Source organism: Salmo salar, chromosome ssa14 (genome assembly GCF_905237065.1).
Source record: "Salmo salar chromosome ssa14, Ssal_v3.1, whole genome shotgun sequence".
In the NCBI taxonomy this organism is placed as follows: Eukaryota; Metazoa; Chordata; class Actinopteri; order Salmoniformes; family Salmonidae; genus Salmo; species Salmo salar.
This window is the reverse complement of record NC_059455.1, coordinates 61,338,630-61,364,039: the sequence shown is the minus strand read 5'-3', so window position 1 is coordinate 61,364,039 and position 25,410 is coordinate 61,338,630. Positions and strand designations below refer to the sequence as shown.

Genomic DNA, 25,410 nt, shown 5'->3' with positions numbered 1-25,410 from the left:
AACAATCATGTGGTTGGTCATTTTAGACAGCGGCGGTTGACATCTGTTTTTATTGGCACCAATACACCAGGTTGCCTTATTTGAACAGTGCCAACTATACACCTCAATGCCTGGATCAACAGCAAGAGTAAACATTTCCTTTTCATAGAAGAGTTCATTCAAAGGCAGGAGGGCCAAACCAGTAAAACAATGGAGTTGAGGTTTAGGCTGTGTTTGTTTTGGTGGTGTTAGTCAATTCCAGGGTATCAAGGGTAGTTGCCGTGTTTGACTATTTAGTATAGGCTTTGGTGATAAATAAATTCCTTATGTTATAAAATCAATTTTACCAAGACAAATATGAGTGTTCCATGTTCTGAATCGTTCAGTGGGGTCTTTCTCTAACATATCATTAACATTATACCCAAAAAGTCTGATTTTGTAACCGAATATATCCATTAATAAGCACAGAGCCTTGTTGATATAGCAGTGCAGGTTTCTCTGAACAACTTTTGAAGATTTTGCCTTTCGTGGTCGTCGTCTTCAAAGTTGTTTCCGTGTGTCGCAAAAGTAGCATGACATGAGTTGAAGTTAGTCACCCGAATTCTGGCCATCCTACAAAGATAAAAACTCCAATAACTTTTGAGCGGATTATGATAGAGGCATGAGGTCTGGACCATTGGTTTTCTTAGAGGATTATCTACACATCACCCATAACCCCTTCTAGTGAAACCACCTTTATCTCTTCAATGGGGAGTGGTGAAGGGGAAAGGTTTTAAGTACACATGTCTCCATGAAAATGTAAAAAAAATTATCCCATATGTGAGACTACATAAAAGATCATTACAATATCCAGTCAGCATTGCCAAAATCACACAGGTAAAGATACTTCCAAATATAGAGCACTTCATGCCGTTTAGTCTAAAAATCCAGTGTGGAGTGTTAACTGAACTTATCACGTAGTGCTCAGAGCAGTTGTGTGACAAGAGGAAACCTGGCCTCAGCATAACCCTTTTTCACAATTTAAAAATAAAATTTGTCTTGACATAACTGAAGACACGTCCCACTCCATTCTGTCCTTGTGCATAGCTTAGCTTCTTCACAGCCATCTGTCTAGACAGAATTTTAGCTACATTATCTGTATCTAAGGAGGACTGTCTATGGACATATTTATGCCTTAGCTCAGAGAAGGGGCACGAAGAGAAATTGGGTACTTTTCCAACCACTGTCCACACTCCCCTCTTCATAGTTCTACAATGGTAGCTAAATCAATAGTGAAAACAATATGTGCTTCATATTTTTGACCCAGTACCTTCTCCCATATCTGAATGTTACATTACCTTCTATTGTTCATGTTTAGCCATTTGACTATTGATCCCAAATGTCATGTCAACTCAGTGACCCCAGTACACTAGCATTCTTGTATGCTCCACTGTTACGTCCGTTGTTGGAATGAGACCAAGGTGCAGCGTGGTAGGCGTACATTTTATTTTATTAACAATGACACCGGGAAAAACAACAAAATACGAAAATGAACGTAAAGCTACATGCAGTGCAGAAAGCAACTACACACAAACAAGATCCCACAATCACAGGTGGGAAAAAGGGCTGCCTAAGTATGATCCCCAATCAGAGACAACGATAAACAGCTGCCTCTGATTGGGAACCATACTAGGCCAACAAAGAAATAGAAACATAGATATGCCCACCCAAGTCACACCCTGACCTAATAAAATAGAGAATAAAAAAGGCTCTCTAAAGTCAGGGCGTGACATCCACAATGCGTTTTCTGGATCTCGAAACAACGCTTCCGTCAATAGAACTTATTGGTTTACCGGGAGGTGTGTAAATAAGAGTATGTTTACCTGCAAATAAGGCATATCAGCAAGAGATAATAGTAGTTTACTCTGTAGAATTCTCGTGTTTTATAGCACTGTATTTATTGCCCAACATTTGAGTTAAACAGATGTCAAATAGATGTTTTTGAATAAGGTCTACCTTTACCAAAGTGTGGCAAGGTTATCTCACATACTGTGCACAATTACTAGGAGCTACACAGGTATGCTTCACCCCTCAGGCTCTGGGTGAAACTTCCTAGACGCCACAGAACTTCATATTATACATGCATGCTTGCACATGTGTGTCAATACCAGTCTCCCCCTTACTACTACACTGAACAGAAATTTAAAAACAACATGCAACAATTTCAAAGATGTTACACATAAGGAAATCAGTCAATTAAAATAAATTCATTAGTCCCTAATCTATGGATTTTACTGGAAATACAGATATGCATCTGTTGGTCACAGATACGTAAAAGGTGGGGACGTGGATCAGAAAACCAGTCAGTATCTGGTGCAACCACAATTTGCATCATGCAGCGCGACACATCTCCTTTGCATAGAGTTGATCAGGCTGTTGATTGTGGCCTATGGAATGCAAAGTTGCTGGATATTGTCGGGAACTGGAACAGGGCATCACAAGGCATCACAACCATGCTCAATAGTGACATGTCTGGTGAGTATGCAGGCCATGGAAGAACTGGGACATTTTCAGCTTCCAGGAATTGTGTACAGATCTTTGCAACATGTGGCCGTGCATTATCATGCTGAAACATGATGTGATGGCGGCGGATGAATGACACGACAATGGGCCTCGTCATGGCATCTCTGTACATTCAAATTGCCATTGATAAAATGCAATTGTGTTTGTTGTCCGTAGTTTATGCCTGCCCGTACCATAACCCCACCGCCACCATGGGTCACTCTGTTCACAACATTGACATCAGCAAACCATCTGTCATCTGCCTTGTACAGTTGAAACCAGGATTCCTCCTTGAAGAGCACACTTCAGTGGCCATAGAAGGTGAGCATTTGCCCACTGAAGTCAGTTACGATGCTAAACTGCAGTCAGGTCAAGACCATGGTGAAGACAAGGAGCACGCAGATGAGCTTCCCTGAGATGGTTTCTGACAGTTTGCAGAAATTCTTCAGTTGTGCAAACCCAAAGTTTCATCAGCTTTCCGGGTGGCTCGTCTCAGACCATCCTGCAAGTGAAGAAGCCAGATGTGGAGGTCCTGGGCTGGCGTGGTTACATCTAGTCTGAGGTTGTGAGGCTGTTTGGACGTACCGCCAAATTCTCTAAAATGACGTTGGTAGAGAAATGAACATTCAATTCTCTGGCAACGGCTCTGGTCGACATTCCTGCAGTCAGCATGTCAATTGCACTGTCATGTCCTGACCAGTAAAAGGGGTCATTTGTCATTGTAGTATGGTCAGGGCGTGGCAGGGGGTGTTGTTTTTGTGTGTTTTGGGGTTGGTTTGTTTCATGGGGATTTGTTGTAGTTTTCATTTTCTATGTTCATTTTCTATGTGTGGCCGAGTATGGTTTCCAATCAGAGGCAGGTGTCTTTCGTTGTCTCTGATTGGAAGCCATACTTAGGCAGCCTGTTTTTTCCTGTGGGTTGTGGGTGGTTGTTTTCCGTATTGTCTGTGCACCTTACGGAACTGTTTTGTCGTATTGTTTATTTTGGTTAAGTGTTCACGTTAATAAAAGAAGATGAGCACTTTACACGCTGCGCCTTGGTCCAATCCTTCTGACAGTTATGACATGCACACTCCCTCAACTTGAGACATCTGTGGCATTGTGTTGTGTGACAAATTTTAGAGTTGCCTTTTATTGTCCCTAGCACAAGGTGCACATGTGTAATGATCATGCTGTTTAATCAGCTTCTTGATACGCTACAACTGTCAGGTGGATGGATTATCTTGGCAAAGGAGAAATGCTCACTGAGAGGAATGTAAACAAATGTGTGCACAAAATTGGTGAGAAATACACTTTTTGTGCGTATTGAACATTTCTGGGATCTTTTATTGCAGCCCATGAAACATGGGACCAACCCAGACCATGTTGCGTTTATATTTTTGATTACTATACACTGAACAAAAATATAAACGGAACATGCAACAATTTCAAAGATTTTGCTTAGTATAGTTTGTTGTCAACCTTAATTAGGCTATATACTGTATGCATGTGATTCTATTAACGATTAAGGTTGGCATAACGCGTCGTTTGAGCAGAACTTTAAAATCCCAAATTGAATTTGTGAATAATAGCCTGAGCCCTTAAGGTGAGCCTTACAGTATATTAAATCATTTGAATAGGGAAACTGGGTGGCTTGGCTGGCTGTGAACCAATATATCTCTATGCAAATCCTGAACTCTTAAAGTGTCCTGTCTAGTTGCACTGAGGCGCTCCTCACTTTCTCCCTCTATTTCTGCCTGTGCAGCTGAAGGAGGCTCTTTAGGTATGCCCAGTTGAACAGCAGCCAAATCATGTCTTAGATAGGAAGATGTCGGTCTATGAGCCTTTATATGAAGTCTTTATGAAGCCCACACAAGCAAGGCATTGTGCTTCTGTCAGGGTATACATGCCACCAGGGAAGGATCTTGGAAGATGACATGACCCGTCTACATGCATCAGCACTCTTCCCTCTGAGCCAGAGAAACAGCAACATACAAACATCAATTACATCACACCTGCCCAGACCCACTAGCATACACCCCCATGGCCTTAAACTGCACCATTTTGTTTCTCTCTGTCGCCCACACACTTTCTATTTTTAGATAATTTAGCATTTGACCTTTCCATTGCGTTAATGACTGAGGATTGGTTGATTTCCAGCTTTTAAATATACTATATATTTTTAATATGATTAACGAGAAAGGTATCGTCCAACCCATCAGGTATCTCACTTTACCCTCATATGCCATGTCTTGATATATGCAGACAAATGCATTAAAAGTACATTTCCATTGTAATACTTCTGACAGCCAACTTTCTAACTCCGCCCATAGCTTGTGGAGGCCAGATGACCTGGCCTCCACAAACACCCGACTTCAACCAAATTGAGATGGTTTGTGATGAGTTGGACCGCAGAGTGATGGAAAAGCAGCCAACAAGTGCTCAGCATATGTGGGAACTTCTTCAAGACTGTTGGAAAAGCATTCCAGGTGAAGCTGGTTGAGAGAATGCCAAGAGTGTGCAAAGCTGTCATCGAGGCGAAGGGTGGCTACTTTGAAGAATCTGAAATATAAAATATATTTTGATTTCTTTTACACTTTTTTGGTTACTACATGATTCCATGTGTTATTTCATAGTTTTGATGCCTTCACTATTATTCTACAATGTAGAAAATAGTAAAGAATTAAGAAAAACCCATGAATGAGTACAGGTGTGTTCAAACTTTTGACTGTTACTTTATAAAGTATCAAAAATATTTTCTCAAGCAACCTGAACATGGTCAGTCTGCACATTCTAAAGGTGGTATAGTGTTAACAGCTCAAGAGGTTGAAGCGCTAGAGCGAGTGGAATAATAATAAGATGTAAGAAATCTAGAGTTGTGCTTTGCCTTCAGCAAGCACACCTAATCAGGTTGTATTTGTGTGTTCTCCAGTGCTGCTGAGACCAATGGATCTGGTGGTGATGCCCTGGGGAGGGATGCTAAGGATTGGCCTGATGTCAGTCACACCAAGACAACCAGATCTCTGACTGCTCCCAGATCAAAGGTCAGTTAAGGCATCCGCATGCATCCCAACCAAAACAGTTCGGTAGAGTTTATGCCTATATTTTGATGACATTTTGTGACGTTTCGGTGGAATTCGGTCAGGGTTTTTTCAGTTGTTCCGGCACACAGCATTTTTTCTGGAGGCTATCCGAAGTTCGGACCAAAGTCTACGGCCCTTCGTCGGTGATTGGTCAACAGTAGTGATTCTTCAATAAAGTATTTCTTGTCGTTCAACAAGAGAGAACTCGTTTTCATATTTTTCCATTGAAAAATACTGCACCAAACATCTCTGGTTAGATGTAAAATTGTGTGACTAATATCTCTTTGAAACAAACGTCAAAATTAATGACACATTTCTTGAGTTATCTTAGATTATTTCGGACTATTTTGAGTAAGTATATACTGGCTACGGCACCTCAAAATGGACAAACAAACACTCGTTTGGTTCAGCTCGCCAAGTTCGACTAGGCGCCAGCCGAACTGAAGCATGCTTTTAGGGTTTGTCAGTCCTTCTGGAGATACAGTGCATTTGGAAAGTATTCAGACCCCTTCACTTTTTCCACATTTTGTTACATTACAGCCTTATTCTAAAATGTATTCAACTAATTTTAATCTAATACCCCATAATGACAAAGCGAAAACAAGTTTAGACATTTTTGCAAATGTATTAAAAATAAAAAACATAAATACCTTACTTAAATACAGTTGAAGTCGGAAGTTTACATACACTGTGCATTTAAAAAGCTTGGAAAATTCCAGAAAATGATATCATGGCTTTAGAAGCTTCTGATAGGCTAATTGACATCATTTGAGTCAATTGGAGGTGTACCTGTGGATGTATTTCAAAGCCTACCTTCAAACTCAGTGCCTCTTTGCTTGACATCATGGGAAAATCAAAAGAAATCAGCCAAGACCTCAGAAAAGAAATTGTAGACCTCCACAAGTCTGGTTCATCCTTGGGAGCAATTTCCAAACGCCTGCATGTACCACGTTCATCTGTACAAACAATAGTACGCAAGAATAAACACCATGGGACCACGCAGACATCATACCGCTCAGGAAGGAGACGCATTCTGTCTCCTAGAGATGAACGTACTTTGGTGCGAAAAGTGCAAATCAATCCCAGAACAACAGCAAAGGACCTTGTGAAGATGCTGGAGGAAACAGGTATAAAAGTATCTATATCTATATCTATATCCACAGTAAAACGAGTCCTATATCGAGATAACCTGAAAGGCCGCTCACCAAGGAAGAATCCACTGCTCCAAAACCGCCATAAAAAGCCAGACTACGGTTTGCAACTGCACATGGGGACACAGATTGTACTTTTTGGAGAAATGTCCTCTGGTCTGATGAAACAAAAATAGAACTGTTTGGCCTTAATGACCATCATTATGTTTGGAGGAAAAGGGGGACGCTTGCAAGCCGAAGAACACCATCCCAACCGTGAAGCACGGGGGTGGCAGCATCATGTTGTGGGGGTGCTTTGCTGCAGGAGGGACTGGTGCACTTCACAAAATAGATGGCATCATGAGGCAGGAAAATTATGTGGATATATTGAAGCAACATCAAGACATCAGTCAGGAAGTTAAAGCTGGGTTGCAAATGGGTCTTCCAAATGGACAATGACCCCAAGCATCCTTCCAAAGTTGTGGCAAAATGCTTAAGGACAACAAAGTCAAGGTATTGGAGTGGCCATCACAAGGCCCTGACCTCAATCTTATAGAACATTTGTGGGCAGAACTGAAAAACCGTGTGCGAGCATGGAGGTCTACAAACCTGACTCATTTACACCAGCTCTGTCAGAAGGATTGGGCCAAAATTCACCCAACTTACTGTGGGAAGCTTGTGGAAGGCTACCCGAAATGTTTGACCCAAGTTAAACAACTTAAAGGCAATGCTACCAAATACTAATTGAGTGTATGTAAATTTCTGACCCACTGGGAATGTGATGAAATAAATAACATGTGAAATAAATCATTCTCTACTATTATGCTGACATTTCACATTCATAAAATAAAGTGTTGATCCTAACTGACCTAAGACAGGGAATTGTTACTAGGATTAAATGTCAAGAATTGTGAAAAACGGAGTTGAAATGTATTTGGCTAAGGTGTATGTCAACTTCCGACTTCAACTGTATGTATTCAGACCATTTTCTATGAGATTCAATTGATTGGACATGATTTGGAAAGGCTGTCTATTAAGGGACTGTCTATATAAGGGCCCAGAGTTGACAGTGCACGTCAGAGAAAAAAACAATCCATGAGGTCGAAGGAATGGTCCTTGGAGCTCAGAGACAGGATTGTGTCGAGGCACAGGGTACCAAAACATTTCAGCAGCATTGAAGGTCCCCATCATTCTTAAATGGAAGAAGTTTGTAACCACCAAGACTCTTCCAATTCCTGTGACGATCGTCAAAAGGAGTAGACCAAGGTGCAGCGTGGTGAGTGCTCATGATAAATAAATTTTAACTCAGAACACTAAAGCAAAACAATAAACAACAGAAAACGACCATCACGTTCTGCAGGCTAAACTGAGCTGTACAAAAACAAGATCCCACACGGAAGGAGGGAAAAAGGGATGCCTAAGTATGATTCCTAATCAGAGACAACGATAGACATCTGCCTCTGATTAGGAACCATACTCGGCTCAACACAAAGAAATAGAAAACATAGAATGGAACATAGAAATACCACAACCTAGATTGCCCACCCCATATCACACCCTGACCTAACCAAACTAGAGGAAATAAAACGTCTCTAAGGTCAGGGCGTGACACACCCGGCCAAACTAAACAACCGGGGGAGAAGGGCCTTGGTCAGGGAGGTGAACAAGAACCTGATGGTGACTGACAGAGCACCAAAGTTCCTCTGTGGAGATGGGAGAACCTTCCAGAAGGACAACCATCTCTGCAGCACTCCACCAATCAGGCCTTTATGGTATAGTGGCCAGACGAAAGCCACTCCTCAGTAAAAGGCCCATGACAACCCGCTTGGAGTTTGCCAAAAGGCACCTTACTACAGTGGTTGCTCCACTAAAAGTTTTGAGATTATGCTGTGGGACTTAGAGGTAATTTGTGGTTTAGTACTGTACCCTCCGTCACCACTTCATTGCTCCAGACCAGCGCAAGGGGGAGTTGGAGAACTGATTATGCTTTTGGGTCCTACTGTGTCTCTAACTGACAATGAATGGGCGACATAAACCTAAATAGAAACTGATAATTGTGCACGACTTCAGTATTACTTACTAAAACTGTTGTTACACTAAGGTTTTTATTAATTTATTTTGTTAGGATTCTTTTTCTCTTACTGTAGTGCTGTAGGCCATGTTGTACAGCGTTTGAGTGGCGCAGCGGTCTAAGACACTGCATAGCAGTGCAAGCTGTGTTGCTACAGCTGCTGGTTCAATACCTGTGCTGGTCTCGACTGGGAGACCCATGAGATGACTGTAGGTTTTTGGTTTCTCTCCCTCTAAAAACAGAAATAAATCATTATAAATAACAAACTGGCTTTATTTACAAATGAGTAACCATGTCTCACCCCATGTTCAAGAATGATATTTTTCTCGCTAATTTTACATTATTTGGAAACGAAATCATCTCCAAAATATTGTTATTTTTTTAAACAAAGTGATTATTATTATTATTAATTTAGTATTATATAAAAGCCCGTTGGATATTCTCACAGATATATTATTAACCTTGTTATTAGCAGGACAGTATATTGGTCATGGCTCCCGAGTGGCATACAATGGGATTGCCTTGCAGTTCTCCAGCTGTATCCACTGAAAGTGCGTGAGGTTCAAGGCACGAGGGCAGGGGGCACGGGATGGGCCACAGAGCCGTGCACAGAAGACGGACCTAGCACATGGGGGAGGGGGGGTGGACCCCCACCCCGTCACACTGGGTAGCACAGAGCAACACTTTAAGGGGCATTGCGCTAATAATGGTGCTGACGGGGAAACGTTCCCTCTGTTCTTAGTGCCAGTCTGCACGTTCAAGCTAAAACAATGTAATTAATAATAGCATCTTTATGCTTTCGTTAATAAAATAGTGATAAAAATACTCTTTCAAAATGCCAATGTTTATTTAGTTATGCATCCATAATGAATTACTATGGGAATAAATATCACTGACTTACAGAAATATTGGAACAACGTTGTCTAATGAAGGTAAACAAATTGTTGCTTACTGGAAAATACTCTTTCAAACACACACGGTCATGTTGTACAGCGCCATTATGGTTATTAGCAGGTAGCTGGACAATATACTTGCCTAGAAGGAGGCTAGGGGGAGAATTATATCGTCAAATGTATTTCTAAGTTAGGTTGGCTGTATCACAACCGGCCGTGATTGGTTGCAATTTCAGTTTAATCCACCAGAAAAGACAAAACAAATAATTCCACAAAAAGTATTATTATGTATCACATCTGACCGTGATTGGGAGTCCCACAGGACGGCACACAACTGGCCCAGCATTTCTCTCCCTCTAAAAACAGAAATAAATGTTTTGGCCTTTACAAATATTATTTTGGCCATTATTCAGATTACAATTGCTCACTTTTGAAAACGAAATAACCTCCAAAATATCGTTATATATTATCAAGTTGATGACACGGTCATATAGCCCGGCACCTACATTGTAACGTTCATCTGTGGAAGAAGGAGTAGACCAAAGTGCAGCATGGTACGTTTTCATGATGTTTATTATAACTGAACGCTGAAACAAAAAAACTAAGTGGAACAAAACCCCACAGCTCTGTCAGGTGAACACACCAAACAGAAAACAACTACCCACACCAACCCTGTGGGAAAGTATGGTTCCCAATCAGAGACAACGATAGACAGCTGTCCCTGATTGAGAACCATACCCGGCCAAAACAAAGAAATACCAAAACATAGAAAAAGGAACATAGAATGCCCACCCTAGTCACACCCTGGCCTAATCAAAATAGAGAATAAAAACCTCTCTATGGCCAGGGCATTCTGAACCTGAACCTATAGGGGAGGGTCTGGGTGGGCTTTTCTCCGTAGTGGCGGCTCCGGACAGGCGGGCAACTCTGGCAGCTCCAGTCAGGCAGGCGACTCTGGCAGCGCCGGACTGGAGTCAGGCACAGGACTCACCAGGCTGGGGAGACTTGCAGGAGGCCTGGCTCTGAGCGCAGGCACAGGATTCACCAGGCTGGGGAGACAAGACATGCAGGAGGCCTGGCTTTGGGAGCAGGCACAGGATAGACCGGGCTATGGGGGAGCACTGGAGATCTGGTGCGTAGGCTTGACACCACACTTTAACTAGGCAAGTCAGTTAAGAACAAATTCTTATTTACAAGGACAGCCTACTCCTTCCTCCCTGTCAGAGAATTGAACCCCGGTCTCCCGCGTTCCCTACTCTCTATTACAGCCACTATTGAAGGCTATCAACTGCTTCTCAAAGATGCCCTCTGGTGGTCAAACTAGCACTAACTAGCATTAATGGTACCAGTGGTTCACACTTAAATAACGTGCCATAGAATTCTGCGGCACCATGCAAGCTGCACCGCAGTACGCTGCAACTTTTAAAGGATGAACCACTGTACTCTCAGACCGTGAGAAACAAGATTCTTTGGCCTGAATGCCAAGCGTTATGTCTGGAGGGAACCAGGCACCGCTCATCACCTGTCCAATACCATCCCTACGGTGAAGCATGGTGGCAGCATCATGTGGGGATGTTTTCAGCAGCAGGGACTGGGAGACTAGTCAGGATCAATGGAAAGATGAACGGAGCAAAGTACAGAGAGATCCTTGATGAAAACCTGTTCCAGAGCGCTTAGGACCTCAGACTGGGCCTTCCAACAGGACAACGACCCTAAGCACACAGCCAAGACAACGCAGAAGGGGCTTTGTGACAAGTCTCTGAATGTCCTTGAGTGGCCCAGCAAGAGCCCGGACTTGAACCCGATCGAACATCTCTGGAGAGACTTGAAAATAGCTGTGCAGTGTCACTCCCCATCCAACCTGACAGAGCTTGAGAGGATCTGCAGAGAAAAATGGGAGAAACTCCCCAAATACAGGTGTGCCAAGAAGACTCGAGGCTGTAATCACTGCCAAAGGTGCTTCAACAAAGTACTGAGTAAAGGGACTGAATACTTAAGTAAATGTGATAATTCAGGTTTTTATTATTAATACATTTGCAAAATAAAAACTGTTTTTGCTTTGTTATTATGGGATATTGTGTGTAGATTGACGAGGGGAATATAAAAATAAAAAAAATATATATATATTTTAGAATACTGCTGTAACGCAGAGGTGGGACCAAGTCATTGTTTTACAAGTCACAAGTAAGTCTTAAGTCTTAGCACTCAAGTCCCAAGTCAAGACAGGGAAGTCCGAGTCAAGTCTCAAGTCAATTCTCAAGTCCTAAACTGTGAGTTTCGAGTCCTAAACAAGTCATAATGTGCTCTTCGCCAAATGTAATACCATTTCATATTTTTAACAAGGGTAATAGTTAGTATATTACATTTACGCAAATCATGAATGCTTTTACAAATATATATATTTATTACTTTAAAAAATAAACGTTATATTTTGATGGAAATATATGGGTAGCCATGAGAAAGAACCGCGCCATCAGGCGATGTAGGCTTGTACACAACAAACGAACAAACAAACACACACACACACACACACACACACACACACACACACACACACACACACACACACACACACACACACACACACACACACCCTCTGTGGTTACATCAGGCAGGATTTAGGCTACCAACTGCCTAGCCAGTTGTAGCTCAATCTTGGGTGCAATGATCACGTTCCCGCACCGACTGACTGTGTGGAGGCTCATTGATTTAACTTTACGTTAGCCTACATGCTACACTAGCAAAGTTATATATAGCTGTCGGCTATATTAGCCACGACTTACCGTTCTTTGTGCAGCTTCAAATGTCGAACAAAGTTGGAAGGAATTGCACCTCCGTCTGTAATTTTAATGATGTACTTCTTACTCCATACATTTTACCTGACACCCAAAAGTACTCGTTACATTTTGAATGCTTAGCAGACAGGAAAATTGTTTAATTCACACACTTATCAAGAGAACATCTCTTGTCATCTCTACTGCCTCTGATCTGGCGGACTCACTAAACACATGCTTTGTTTGTAAATTATTTCTGACTGTTGGAGGATGCCCCTGGCTATCCGTAAATAAAAACAAAACAAGAAAATTATGCTGTCTGGTTTGCTTTATATAAGGAATTTGAAATTATTTATACTTTTACTTTTGATACTTAAGTGTATTTTAGCAATTACATTTACTTTTGATACCTAAGTATATTTAAAACCAAATACTTTTACTTAAGTAGTATTCTACTGGGTGACTTTACATTTACATTTACATTTTAATCATTTAGCAGACGCTCTTATCCAGAGCGACTTACAGTAGTGAATGCATACATTTCATACATTTTTTCCCCCGTACTGGTCCCCCGTGGGAATCGAACCCACAACCCTGGCGTTGCAAACACCAATGCTCTACCAACTGAGCCTTTACTTTTACTCAAGTATGACAATTGGGTACCTTTTCCACCACTGCAAATCATTCACGAGAGAAATCAAGTCAAGAACACTGTGTGACACTGAGTCTTAGTTATCATTGATCAAATCAGAGGAAGAGGCGAAGCGAGAAGTTTCACTCTCGCCAAAATCTGTCCAAAATAAGCCCAATACATTTCTATGTACTTATTTTGGACCTAAGCTTGTCACCTACCTTCCCGTCTTTGGGACAACGACTTCCCTTGTTAGGGCGGAGACATGAGCATATCATCATTATATACAGATCTCTGGACAGATCACATTTTACGCCTGCTACATTAGGTTTATACACACAGACTGCATGAGAGAGGAACGTACACAACGACGAGAGGGACAGAGACAGTGTTTGAAAGTATTCCTAGTAAAATTATTTTTTCAGACAGCTCTGCAGCGTACAGTATGGGGAGGACGTAATGTTAGATGGCCTGGCTGGCTGACTGCTACTGCCTGAACATAAATTAGATGATTACTTTAAGGCATGAAAAATAATACCTGAAATATTGTATTATTTCATAGTAATTTCCTATTTTTCTATTGATGTGTACCCAATGTGTACCTGACAGAGACAATGGAATATTTTCAATGTTTTGGCAATTTAATCGTCACTATTTTTGGCTTTGAAATTACCATTAAAAAGCTAAAACATCATTGTAACGTCATTATTTCATAATGCATTTCATGTTAAGAAAATATGATCTAAACCAAAATAAAAACATTTGATTATTTTTAATAATCGAACCGGCCTCAAAAAGCACTAATCGCTCAGCACTTTCAAATACTTCAAATAGAAGTAGTGGATTTTAGCCACATTTTTTTGAAAATACAAAAATACACAGAAAATAAGTATTTAAAAAATCTGTCATATTCTTGCACTTTAGGCTATCCTTCTCTCTCAAACGTTAGGTAATCTGTGTCTCTTAAGTTGTCGCCACCGCTGTCGGCCCATCTGGAGATCTATTTAAGCAATACTATATGAGAGGCCATGAGTTATGACATTTTTATCATGGCTGTGCTGTGATCATAGAATATACTGTAATGTATGTCCAAAGTACTTCAGTTGTTCCTTTCCCTTAAACCTAATGTAATGTGAAACTGTTGTAGCTCATCACACGACATGGGTTTTACCTTTGTGTTTGTCTAGGTTGTGTCTAGGATATCTCTATGTTTGTCCTAGTCTAGTGACTCCATTTGTAACTCAATTTTGTCCAGTGCTGTTTGCTGTAGTGTTTTCAGCTCAACTGCCAGTTCTGTGTGGATATTTGTGATGATGGTCAGTATATTTGCTGCGGTATTATCCCAGTGGGGTTCCAGTTCTAGTAGACGTTTGCTCTGTAGTCATTGTCCACTGTCCTCAAAGTCTTTTTTCAGTTATGCCCAATATGGGTGCAGCTGATCCCCGTACTGGATCTTACCACTTCACTTACTGTAATAACTGTAGCTCAGTTTGAGAAATAGTAATGCACATGAATCAAAAAATGTAATTATATCACCATGGGAATAGAATCATAGTTACAATTCTGTAAAAAATTTAAAAAATTAAAAATGTTGTATACAATTATGTCAAAAATATATTTCCTTATCAGCTTATCAGCTATGGTATCCATTTAATTTGCTTTACTGTAGTATGACTGTAGCTCACTCCTAACTGTTAAGGTGCAGTATCTTTTTTCAGTAGTGGTGCTTGGGTAAAGAAATTAAGCCATATTACAACCTATGTGTTCTGATAATTGCGTGGTGTTCTCTATAAATCCTGTTAGTTCATATGCCTTGTGACCGTGATATATAGGCCTAAAGAAGACAATAAGAAGACGGTGGCAGAATAAATTCAACTACACTTTTGTTTCAACACAAAACTGGAGAGCAACCACAAAATCCACAATGCGTATTGCATGTAACAAACAGTTACATGACCAACAGCATGGTCAAGCAAGTTAATGTTTCCAACCACTAAACAACTATTAATTTAGAACCACAGAGAGTTACCTGAAGTCGCAAAGAAAACAGGAGCTGCCTCCCCTATTCCAGCACCATTTCAACTTCAACATTTCAACATCATCAAATCACCTATGCTTAGTCTAATACAATGACAACTAGGGCTGACCCCAATAAGTCAACTGTTCGATTGTTTGGTCGTTAGGCTGTTGGTCGACCGAGATTGTTTTAGTCGAGCAGTAACAAATCTATATTGCGGATGGCCTAGAATAAAAGGCCATTTATGCTTGGTTTGAAAATGTGGTCAGTGGCTCCACATGGAGGGTGTGATGCAGTTGCTGAGCCTACAGAGGCATGCAGAGGCCAAATCGAGCTCCGTACCGCATTGCCATGCGCCTTCCACATTTTGTAACAATGGGCTCTGTATAGCTCAGCATGGATTGGTTGATGGTAAGTGGGGGCGGTACATCCTGTATAAACACAAACTCACTTCCTTGACAACAGCTCTGCTCTGCAAAGCGCAAGAGGTATGAATGCCCTGACTTCTGCTGAGGCCATATCAGCGTAAATGATGCATGGCCAATGCAGACGTCGGATTGACTATGCGCCCAGATGCACAACGCACCTCTCTCTCCAGATTGTGCTCTCTCCTGACAATTTGTGCACATTCATTGTTTCATAACTTTATTGTGTGTATTGTTTGGGTTAGATTGTTAGTGTAAATCAATTTCCATTTACATACAGTATATCACCAGTAGTACATTTACTGTTAATTCTTCTCATTTCTAATCTACAATATTTGTAACTTTAGTTAGGGTAATTTATTTTAATGCATTCAGTATTATTATTCCAGTCTTCCTGTACTCATTGTCAGAGTGGACACATTGTTTGCAGAGTTTACAACCTATGCTACACTTGTGAGAAACAAGTTTTGGTTTATTTAATTTCATTTACGAGTTCTGTCAATTTAGTCATTGTCTTTTGTTTGGAGCGCACCTGTAAATGTTACGTAAGGACGCGCATGCATAAAAGTAGGCCTATAGGCTACCTGGCCTGTGCAAATGTAGGCATATAGTGGTTAGAGCGTTGGGCCTGTAACGGGAAGGTTGCTGGATCGAATCCCAGAGCTGACAAGGTAAAAATATGTCTTTCTTCCCCTGAGCAAGGCAGTTAACCCACTGTTCCCTGGGTGCCGAAGACAAGGATGTCGATTAAGGTAGCCCCCAGCATCTATCTGATTCAGAGGGGTTGGGTTAAATGCGGAAGACACATTTCAGTTGGATACATTCAGTTGGACAACTGACTAGGTTTCCCCCTTTCCCTATGTGCCCATTTGTGGATCTGATAGTATTTCTGATTGGCTTAACCCACCACCACTAATGAATGACCTGTGGAGCTTCTCAAAGTAATGTTTTCTTCACCTCAAACAGCAAGCAAACGAAGTCTGTTGAATTACAATAGTACCTCAATGTATTTGAAAAATCTTTCCAGCTCTCTCCCTTTCAATAACCAGTCAGTGTGAAAGGGAAAAATGTCATGCTCTAATCCAGTGGAAACATCATATAATAGGCCTACCAGATGACTTCTTAGCAGTGCTTGACTTGGACTGAAATAGGTTCCGGTACTCAGTAGGTGCTGGTACTGTTTATATTTAGGTGCAGGAGCTCCACGATACTTTTGAGCTAATATTCTGTAAGAGGAACAGGAGCTTTAGCAGTAGAACATTTGAGGTGCCGGTACTCTGCTCCAGTGAGCTCCTGTCCAAGTTAAGCACTGCTTCTTATCTCCTGCGCAAGCAGCCTACAGCTGTGTCTGTCCCGAGCTCACAGGCACAGGAAACTGAGGGCCCAGAATATTTTATACAATGTTGCAAGTTTCGGGGCTGGACCCAACTTAATAGTTGATACAATGTTTCAAGTTCGTTGCAGACAGGCCATGCATAGCTAATATGATTTATAGGATATTTATTTTCAGCTGGATATTTTCTACCTGCAGGCTGCAATGTTTTTATTTGTTTGCTTTATGTAGTTTTTTTAAGTAGTTGTCAATGGCAATAGAAGTTACTTTTTAGGTTTATCATTTTCATTTAGATTTGGATAGATTTTTGATTAACCAGATGACAATGATTTTGAGATATGAAGATGTTATTATAAATTAGATGAAACTTTCAGGAAAATGTATATATGAAAACCATAACTGGCACACATATTAGTCCAATCAACGTAAGCTAAATATGATATCCATGGTTCTGATTTCTGTGTGTGCGTGCGCGTTCCTTTGTGCAAGTAGAAAAACATGTTGACTCACCCTACTTGTAGAGAAACGCCAGTGCCATCCTCCTCTCTTTCATGTTGACGAAACTATCACTCCGTCATACCGTACACACTTTTATTTTTTGTTGTCCTAGGCTACCTGGCTAACATGCTTGCTCGCTTCCTTTCACTGGCAACGTTAGCTCGTTAACATTAGCCTTCTACAACTAGCTACATATTGAACTTCCATCCTCTCAGGCCAGGGGCACAATGTATGCATTTATGGTTATATCAGAATCACAGTTATAATCATTGGTCAGTACGGAGAATTAAGTAAAACCACAAGTCCAAATCCCTATCTTCATCCGTGACTAATATAAGAAAGGGACAATTTTATCTAGCTAGCTATCCACCGGAGGACAACAACACAAAGAGATGCAACAATTCAAGTTGTTTCGGTCAATGACGTATGCTCTCAATGCGATTTGATAGGAGGGATGCCAAATCCAAACTGGCGTCCCTTTACACTTTCTTTTTGGTGCGCCAGGACCATTCACAGTTGAGCTTACTATTGGCTATTATTTTATTTATTTTTTCTTTCAAGGGAGGCCAAATGCTCACTGGCTTCCCTTGCATTCAATGCTACAGGTGGCAACAATGTCATACTCTGTTGGACCAGACAGCATCAGATAGATGGCCTACACATACAGAGACAGAGGGGCGCTGTTTCGCTCGCTCGGATGCTTTCTCAGGTAAGATACATTCAGCCTCTTGCGAATTGAATGAACATTGTGAAACGCAGAGAGATGAAAGATACATTATTATTGATATATTTTCCCATTTTTTGGTGGGGGAAGCCTGATTTCCCTTGGCATCCATGAATACACGCCACTGTCTGTTTGAGAAGCCTAATCGCAAAAGGGCAACTACTGCTTTTGTTGGCGTTATTATGGTGTCCGTCATTCTGATGGAGAAACCATCTGAGTATTTCTCTTAATTTTCTCAAGGCTTGTCAGAGCAGGAATATACTCGGGGGATTATTTTTGTTTGTGTTACAAAATGCATATCGCCCCTAAGGTTAGTGTGTGGCCCCTTTCTAACAGTAACTGCATTCCTGTCGCAGTCCCCCTCCACTCCCTCTGTCAGTTCTCAGTGCAGTCATGACAGTAAAGTACACACCCACACATAGACTCATCACACTGTGATCTGTGTAGCAGTAATTTTCAGTGCCGTTGTAATTTGAGTGAATTATAATGTTATCAGGTTCTGTTATTCCATGCTAGAGGGAGCTACAGCAAAACAGGTTGTGGTGCTCTGTCCCCCTCTGCTGTGCGACTGTTTGTTGCTCAGACCTGGGTTCAAATACATGTGTATTTGAGTATTTGTATTTGAAATATTTATTTTCTTTTTTTTTTCTTTTTCTGTAGCCGAAACAGCTAGACTGCAATGGGGGCACCTGTCATAGGCCTCATAGCCAGAACAACCTTGTCGACTGCTGTTGAATAATTCATCAATAGTCAGACACATCTAACCTTTTTTAAAAGAAGACCGATTTAGTAATTTAGTATAAAGCAATGAAAATGTGCATTGTATAAAAAACATTGTTTTTACTGAAGTGCCATGGCCTATAGAGCTCTACACCCCCTCGCATCATCATTTGGAAAGAGGTGTAGAACGTTTAGTAGGCAGACTAAGTTAGCAAAACAATTGCTTATAATCATTAGTTAACACTCCCACTATTAGGTAAAGTTTATCTACATGAAAATAAAGTTGATATAACGTTTAAAAAATCCCAAAATGAATGTAGGACTATTTAAACTGTTTTGACGTTGTTTTATTTTCATGACGGTCTTCATCCATAACCGTCAGTTAAACGTTTATTCAATTACCATCACAGCCCTACTTGTATTCTATCTACTTGTATTTTGAAATAAAAAAATATCCAAATACTTACTTGGAAATTTCTTAGAAAATAATTGAAATACGCGCAATAGTTTAACTCGAGTTTGGTGTAGCCTATTAAAAAAGGGCCAAGCCAATAACAAAATAATGATCAGCTTAATAATCAGATTGATTTTGGTTTAATGTAGGCTATTTCTTGTTGCTTTAATGTAGACTATTTCTTGTTGCTTTAATGTAGACTATTTCTTGTTGCTTTAATGTAGACTATTTCTTGTTGCTTTAATGTAGACTATTTCTTGTTGCTTTAATGTAGGCTATTTCTTGTTGCTTTAATGTAGACTATTTCTTGTTGCTTTAATGTAGACTATTTCTTGTTGCTTTAATGTAGACTATTTCTTGTTGCTTTAATGTAGACTATTTCTTGTTGCTTTAATGTAGACTATTTCTTGTTGCTTTAATGTAGACTATTTCTTGTTGCTTTAATGTAGACTATTTCTTGTTGCTTTAATGTAGGCTATTTCTTGTTGCTAGATTTCTAGAATTGCACAGAGGGATTAGGGAAAAGTTGCCCTGCTAACTGCTGATACAGATCCAGATATTATTTTATATTTCTAACACATCAGTGAACACTTCTCAAAGTGTTCCAGTGAGTTAGGAGACACATGGGAACTTTCAATATTTGGTAGCTTTTCTACTTGTGTTTGTGTGCATGTCTGAAAGCGTGTGTGTGTGTGTGTGTGTGTGTGTGTGTGTGTGTGTGTGTGTGTGTGTGTGTGTGTGTGTGTGTGTGTGTGTGTGTTGCTTAAAGGAGCAATCTGTAATTGGACTTATAAATGAATTATATACAGTTGAAGTCAGAAGTTTACATACGCCAAATACATTTAAACTCAGTTTTTCACAATTCCTGACGTTTAATCCTAGTAAAAATTCCGTGTCTTAGGTCAGTTAGGATCACCAATTTATTTTAAGAATGTGAAATGTCAGAATAATAGTAGAGAGAATGATTTATTTTAGCTTTTATTTATTTAATCACTTTCCCAGTGGGTCAGAAGTTTACATACACTCAATTAGTATTTGGTAGCATTGCCTTAAAATTGTTTAACTTGTGTCAAACGTTTCAGGTAGCCTTCCACAAGCTTCCCACAATAAGTTGGGTGAATTTTGGCCCATTCCTCCTGACAGAGCTGGTGTAACTGAGTCAGGTTTGTAGGCCTCCTTGCTCGCGCACGCTTTTTCAGTTCTGCCCACAAATGTTCTATAGGATTGAGGTCAGGGCTTTGTGATGGCCACTCCAACACCTTGACTTTGTTGTCCTTAAGCCATTTTGCCACAACTTTGGAAGTATGCTTGGGGTCATTGTCCATTTGGAAGACCCATTTGCGACCAAGCTTTAACTTCCTGACTGATGTCTTGAGATGTTGCTTCAATATATCCACATAATTTTCCTACCTCATGATGCCATCTATTTTGTGAAGTGCACCAGTCCCTCCTGCAGCAAAGCACCCCCACAACATGATGCTGCCACCCCCGTGCTTCACGGTTGGGATGGTGTTCTTCGGCTTGCAAGCTTCCCCCTTTTTACAAACATAACTATGGTCATTAAGGCCAAACAGTTCTATTTTTGTTTCATCAGACCAGAGGACATTTCTCCAAAAAGTGTGATCTTTGTCCCCATGTGCAGTTGCAAACTGTAGTCTGGCTTTTTTATGGCTGTTTTGGAGCAGTGGCTTCTTCCTTGCTGAGCGGCCGTTCGGGTTATGTCGATATAGGACTCGTTTTACTGTGGATATAGATCATTTTGTACCTGTTTCCTCCAGCATCTTCACAAGGTCCTTTGCTGTACGTTCATCTCTAGAGACAGCTCCTTCCTGAGCGGTATGACGGCTGCGTGGACCCATGGTGTTTATACTTGCATACTATTGTTTGTAAAGATGAACGTGGTCCATGCAGGCGTTTGGAAATTGCTCCCAAGGATGAACCAGACTTGTGGAGGTCTACAATGTTTTTCCTGAGGTCTTGGCTGATTTCTTTTGATTTTCCCATGATGTCAAGCAAAGAGACACTAAGTTTGAAGGTAGGCCTTGAAATACATCCACGGGTACAACTCCAATTTACTCAAATGATGTCAATTAGCCTATCAGAAGCTTCTAAAGCCATGACATCCTTTTCTGGAATTTTCCAGTCTGTTTAAAGGCACAGTCAACTTAGTGTATGTAAACTTCTGAGTCACTGGAATTGTGATACAGTGAATTTTAAGTGAAATAATATTCTGGTTGTCAACAATTGTTGGAAAAATTACTTGTGTAATGCACGAAGTAGATGTCCTAACCGACTTCCCAAAACTATAGTTTGTTAACAAGAAATTTGTGGAGTGGTTGAAAAACGAGTTTTAATGACTCCAACCTAAGTGTATGTAAACTTCCGACTCCAACTATATACCCATTGATTCTTGAAGCCCCCATGCAGTCTTTTTAATGTTCTTTTCAAATCATCACTTTGTGTTCAACATTTGCTAAATACCCAGTTTTCTTAACTCTCCATATTATTATAATTTTTGTCCAAAAGGAAAAGGCTTGCTTTCGCACAAGGTTAGCAGCAACATTCTGCGACAGATACGAGATTTCCCTATATACCATATACTCCCATAAAGCCCAGCTCATTGGCTATCTACCTAGCTTTGTTTGACCCTGATTGGTGCTTATTTGACAAAGTTGACTTCACAGTGAATCAAGTGAAGACCGGCCGCATCATCGGCGGGCCTGGAAGGCGTTGCTCTCTGACCGAATTTGGTGTCCTATAGGATATACTACACTCCTAATGATATAGTGAAGTCTGGTTACGTTCTAGGATCTCTGAGGAATAAATACAAATGTGATTTGACTGGTTGAAACAACGTGTAGGGTTTGATTTTTACAGATGCCTTTCTTTAGTAAATTGAACGAGTGGAAGTACAAAATTGATCATGCATGCTATATGGACCTTTTTAAGGATATGAAAAAGGATTTTATCTAACAAAACAACACTTCATGTTATCTCTGGGACCCTTTTGGATGATACATCAGAATGTAAGTACACATTTCACCTTCAGAGGTGAATTTATCAAACCTATCGTGGTGAAAAAAAGGGTTTTGTTGTTAGGAGCTCTCCTCAAACAATGCATGGCATTTTCTTGCAGTAATAGCTACTGTAAATTGGACAGTGCAGTTCTATTAACAAGAATTTAAGCTCTCAGCCGATATAAGACACTTATATGTACTGACATTTGTTGTTTCTCTAAAATCTGCGATCGTGACACAAGGCGCTGCATGATTTACAACTGTCCCGTTAACGGAACGCCTATCCCTCCGTCAGTCCTCCGCTAACCTCACACCCTTTCAGTGTGTTCTAGGCTATCAGCCGACCCTGGCACCAGAGTCAGATCGAGTCTCCTGTGGTGGACGATTGGTTCCGGCGAGCCAAGGAGGTATGGAACATAATAGATCAAAACTGGACGAACCCAAACGCTCGTGCTCAAAATATATCTTCATAAACAAAAAGCCAAAGGTGAACCCAAACTGCAAAATATAAAGTACTCAGGAAATAGTAAGAGCGATTTCTCTCAGGAAAACAAGTAACATTTGCAATGACCGACAAAAACAAATGGCAGAGGGCATATATATATAGTGATAGAGTGGGGATTGGAACCAGGTGTAATGATGTGTAATGATGACGAGACAAGTCGGGTTGATGAGTGAAGAGCATTTTCCAGCAGTAGGTTCGGCAGCAGCTAGAAGTCCGGCGACGCCGAACGCCTGAGCTGGACAGGAGGGGGAGCCAAAGCGAAGGCTGGTGTGACACATATGATAAGGAAAAACATATACAACTAATATAATATTTTAAAAAAACGACTTTCTTGAAACAATAAGGTTAGGGGAATACATTGTCTCATTCACCCCTGAAAATAAAGTACACGTTACATCACTATCATGACCATAACATCGCACACAACTGCTTGCCCGTGATTTCAGTTGGTCCACAAACCACATCATATTGTCCTTTCAGTCTTTCCTTTAACAGTCAACAATTTCTATAGTAATCTTCAAGTACATTGACGTTTCACTCTTTCTGTTCTGACAATCAGCCAAATACTAGCTTGGTCATTGATCTGTTTTTGCTGATGTATATAGCAACCCCTAAGTATAGCCAAGCAAACTGCTATGGTAACATGGCATGACAACCATCATACATTAGGAGTTAGTAAGAGAGCATAAACAGATCGGAGACCAGGCTATAGAATTTCTACTACATGCCCCACCAGCTTGGTATGTACAGTGCCTTCGGAAAGTATTCAGACCCCTTGACCTTTTCCACATTTTGTTAGGTTACAGACTTATTCAAAAAAAAATCCTCAGCCATCTACACACATTACCCCTTAATGACAAAGCAAAAACAGGTTTTTAGAAATGTTTACAAAATTATTACAATAAAAAAAACAGAATTACCTTATTTACATAAGACCCTTTGCTATGAGACTTGAAATTGAGCTCAGGTGCATCCTGTTTCCATTGATTATCCGTGACATGTTTCTACAACTTGATTTGGAGTCCACCTGTGGGAAACTCAAATGATTAGACATGATTTGGAAAGGCACACACCTGTCTATATAAGGTCCCACAGTTGACAGTGCATGTCAGAGCAAAAACCAAGCCATGAGGTCGAAGGAATTGTCCCGAGACATGATTGTGTCGAGGCACAGATTGAGGGAAGGGTATCAAAACTTTTCTGCAGTGTTGAAGGTCCCCAAGAACACAGTGGCCTCCATCATTCTTAAATGGAAGAAGTTTGGAACCACCAAGACTCTTCCTAGAGCTGGCCGCCCGGTCAAACTGTACAATCGGGGGAGAAGGGCCTTGGTCAGGGAGGTGACCAAGAACCCGATGGACAGACTTACAGAGCTATCGAGTTCCTCTGTGGAGAAGGGAGAACCTTCCAGAAGGACAACCATCTCTGCAGCACTCCACCAATCAGGCCTTTATAGTTTTATTTTAAATGACTCTACAACCATCAAGATTGATTGTCAGATCCAACAGCAGATCTCTTTGTTTCTTGCGACCTAGAACTAGCATCTCTGATTTGTCCAAGTTTAAAAGTAAACCATTTGCTGCCATCCACTTCCTTATGTCTGAAACACAGGCTTCCAAGGTAGGCAATTTTTGAGGCTTCACCATGTTTCATCGAAATGTACAGCTGTGTGTCGTCCGCATAGCAGTGAAAGTTGACATTGTGTTTCCAAATGACATCACCAAGAGGTCGAATATATAGTGAAAACAGTAGTGGTCCTAAAACGGAACCTTGAGGAAAGCCGAAACTTACAAATGATTTGTCAGAGGACATACCATCCACAGAGACTAACTGATATCTTTCCGACAGATAAGATCTAAACCAGGCATGAACTTGTCAGTGTAGACCAATTAGGGTTTCTAATCTCTCCAAAAGAATGTGGTGATCGATGGTGTCAAAGGCAGCACTAAGGTCTAGGAGCACGAGGGCAGTTGCAGAGCCTTGGTCTGACTCCATTAACCTGTTGGGGCTAGACAATTTCGGAAAAAATATGTGCCCATATTAAACTGCCTCCTACTCAAACTCAGAAGCTAGGATATGCATATTATTAGTAGATTTGGATAGAAAACACTCTGAAGTTTCTAAAACCGTTTGAATGGTGTCTGTGAGTATAACAGAACTCATATGGCAAGCAAAAACCTGAGAGAAATCCTACCAGGAAGTGGGAAATCTGGATGCATGGGCTCTCTTCAAGTCGTTTCCTATTGAATACAGTGACGTAGTAATAATTGTGCACTTCCTACGGCTTCCACTAGATGTCGACAGTCTTTACAAAGTTGTTTGAAGCTTCTACGATGAACAGAGCCCGAATGACAAGGAGGGGAAGTTGTTGAGGCAGGGGGTGACATCACTTCTTGGGGCGCTTTCACGAGGGTGGATCCTCCTGTTCCAAAACCTTTTTCAAGACACAGGAACCGTCCGGTTGAGATATTATTGAATCTTCATGTTCTGAAGGCCCTAAAGATTGATGTTTTACAACGTTTGACATGTTTGAACGAACGTAAATACAACTTTTTTTTACTTTTCGTCGCGACATCGTCCGCGCGCTTTCTACACATGGAGTAGCTTACTGGACGCACGAACAACAAGGAATTATT

General features: G+C 40.8%; 1 protein-coding gene across 1 annotated transcript in view; it reads left to right on the top strand.

The window, feature by feature from the left end:
• The window catches only part of LOC106570042 (uncharacterized), a 92,826-nt gene that overhangs the window by 9,347 nt on the left and 58,069 nt on the right, over positions 1-25,410 (top strand). Inside the window, exon 2 of the mRNA XM_014141968.2 lies at positions 5,432-5,543. Coding sequence (XP_013997443.2) covers positions 5,432-5,543 — 112 coding nt within the window. The remainder of the gene's footprint in view (positions 1-5,431; positions 5,544-25,410) is intronic.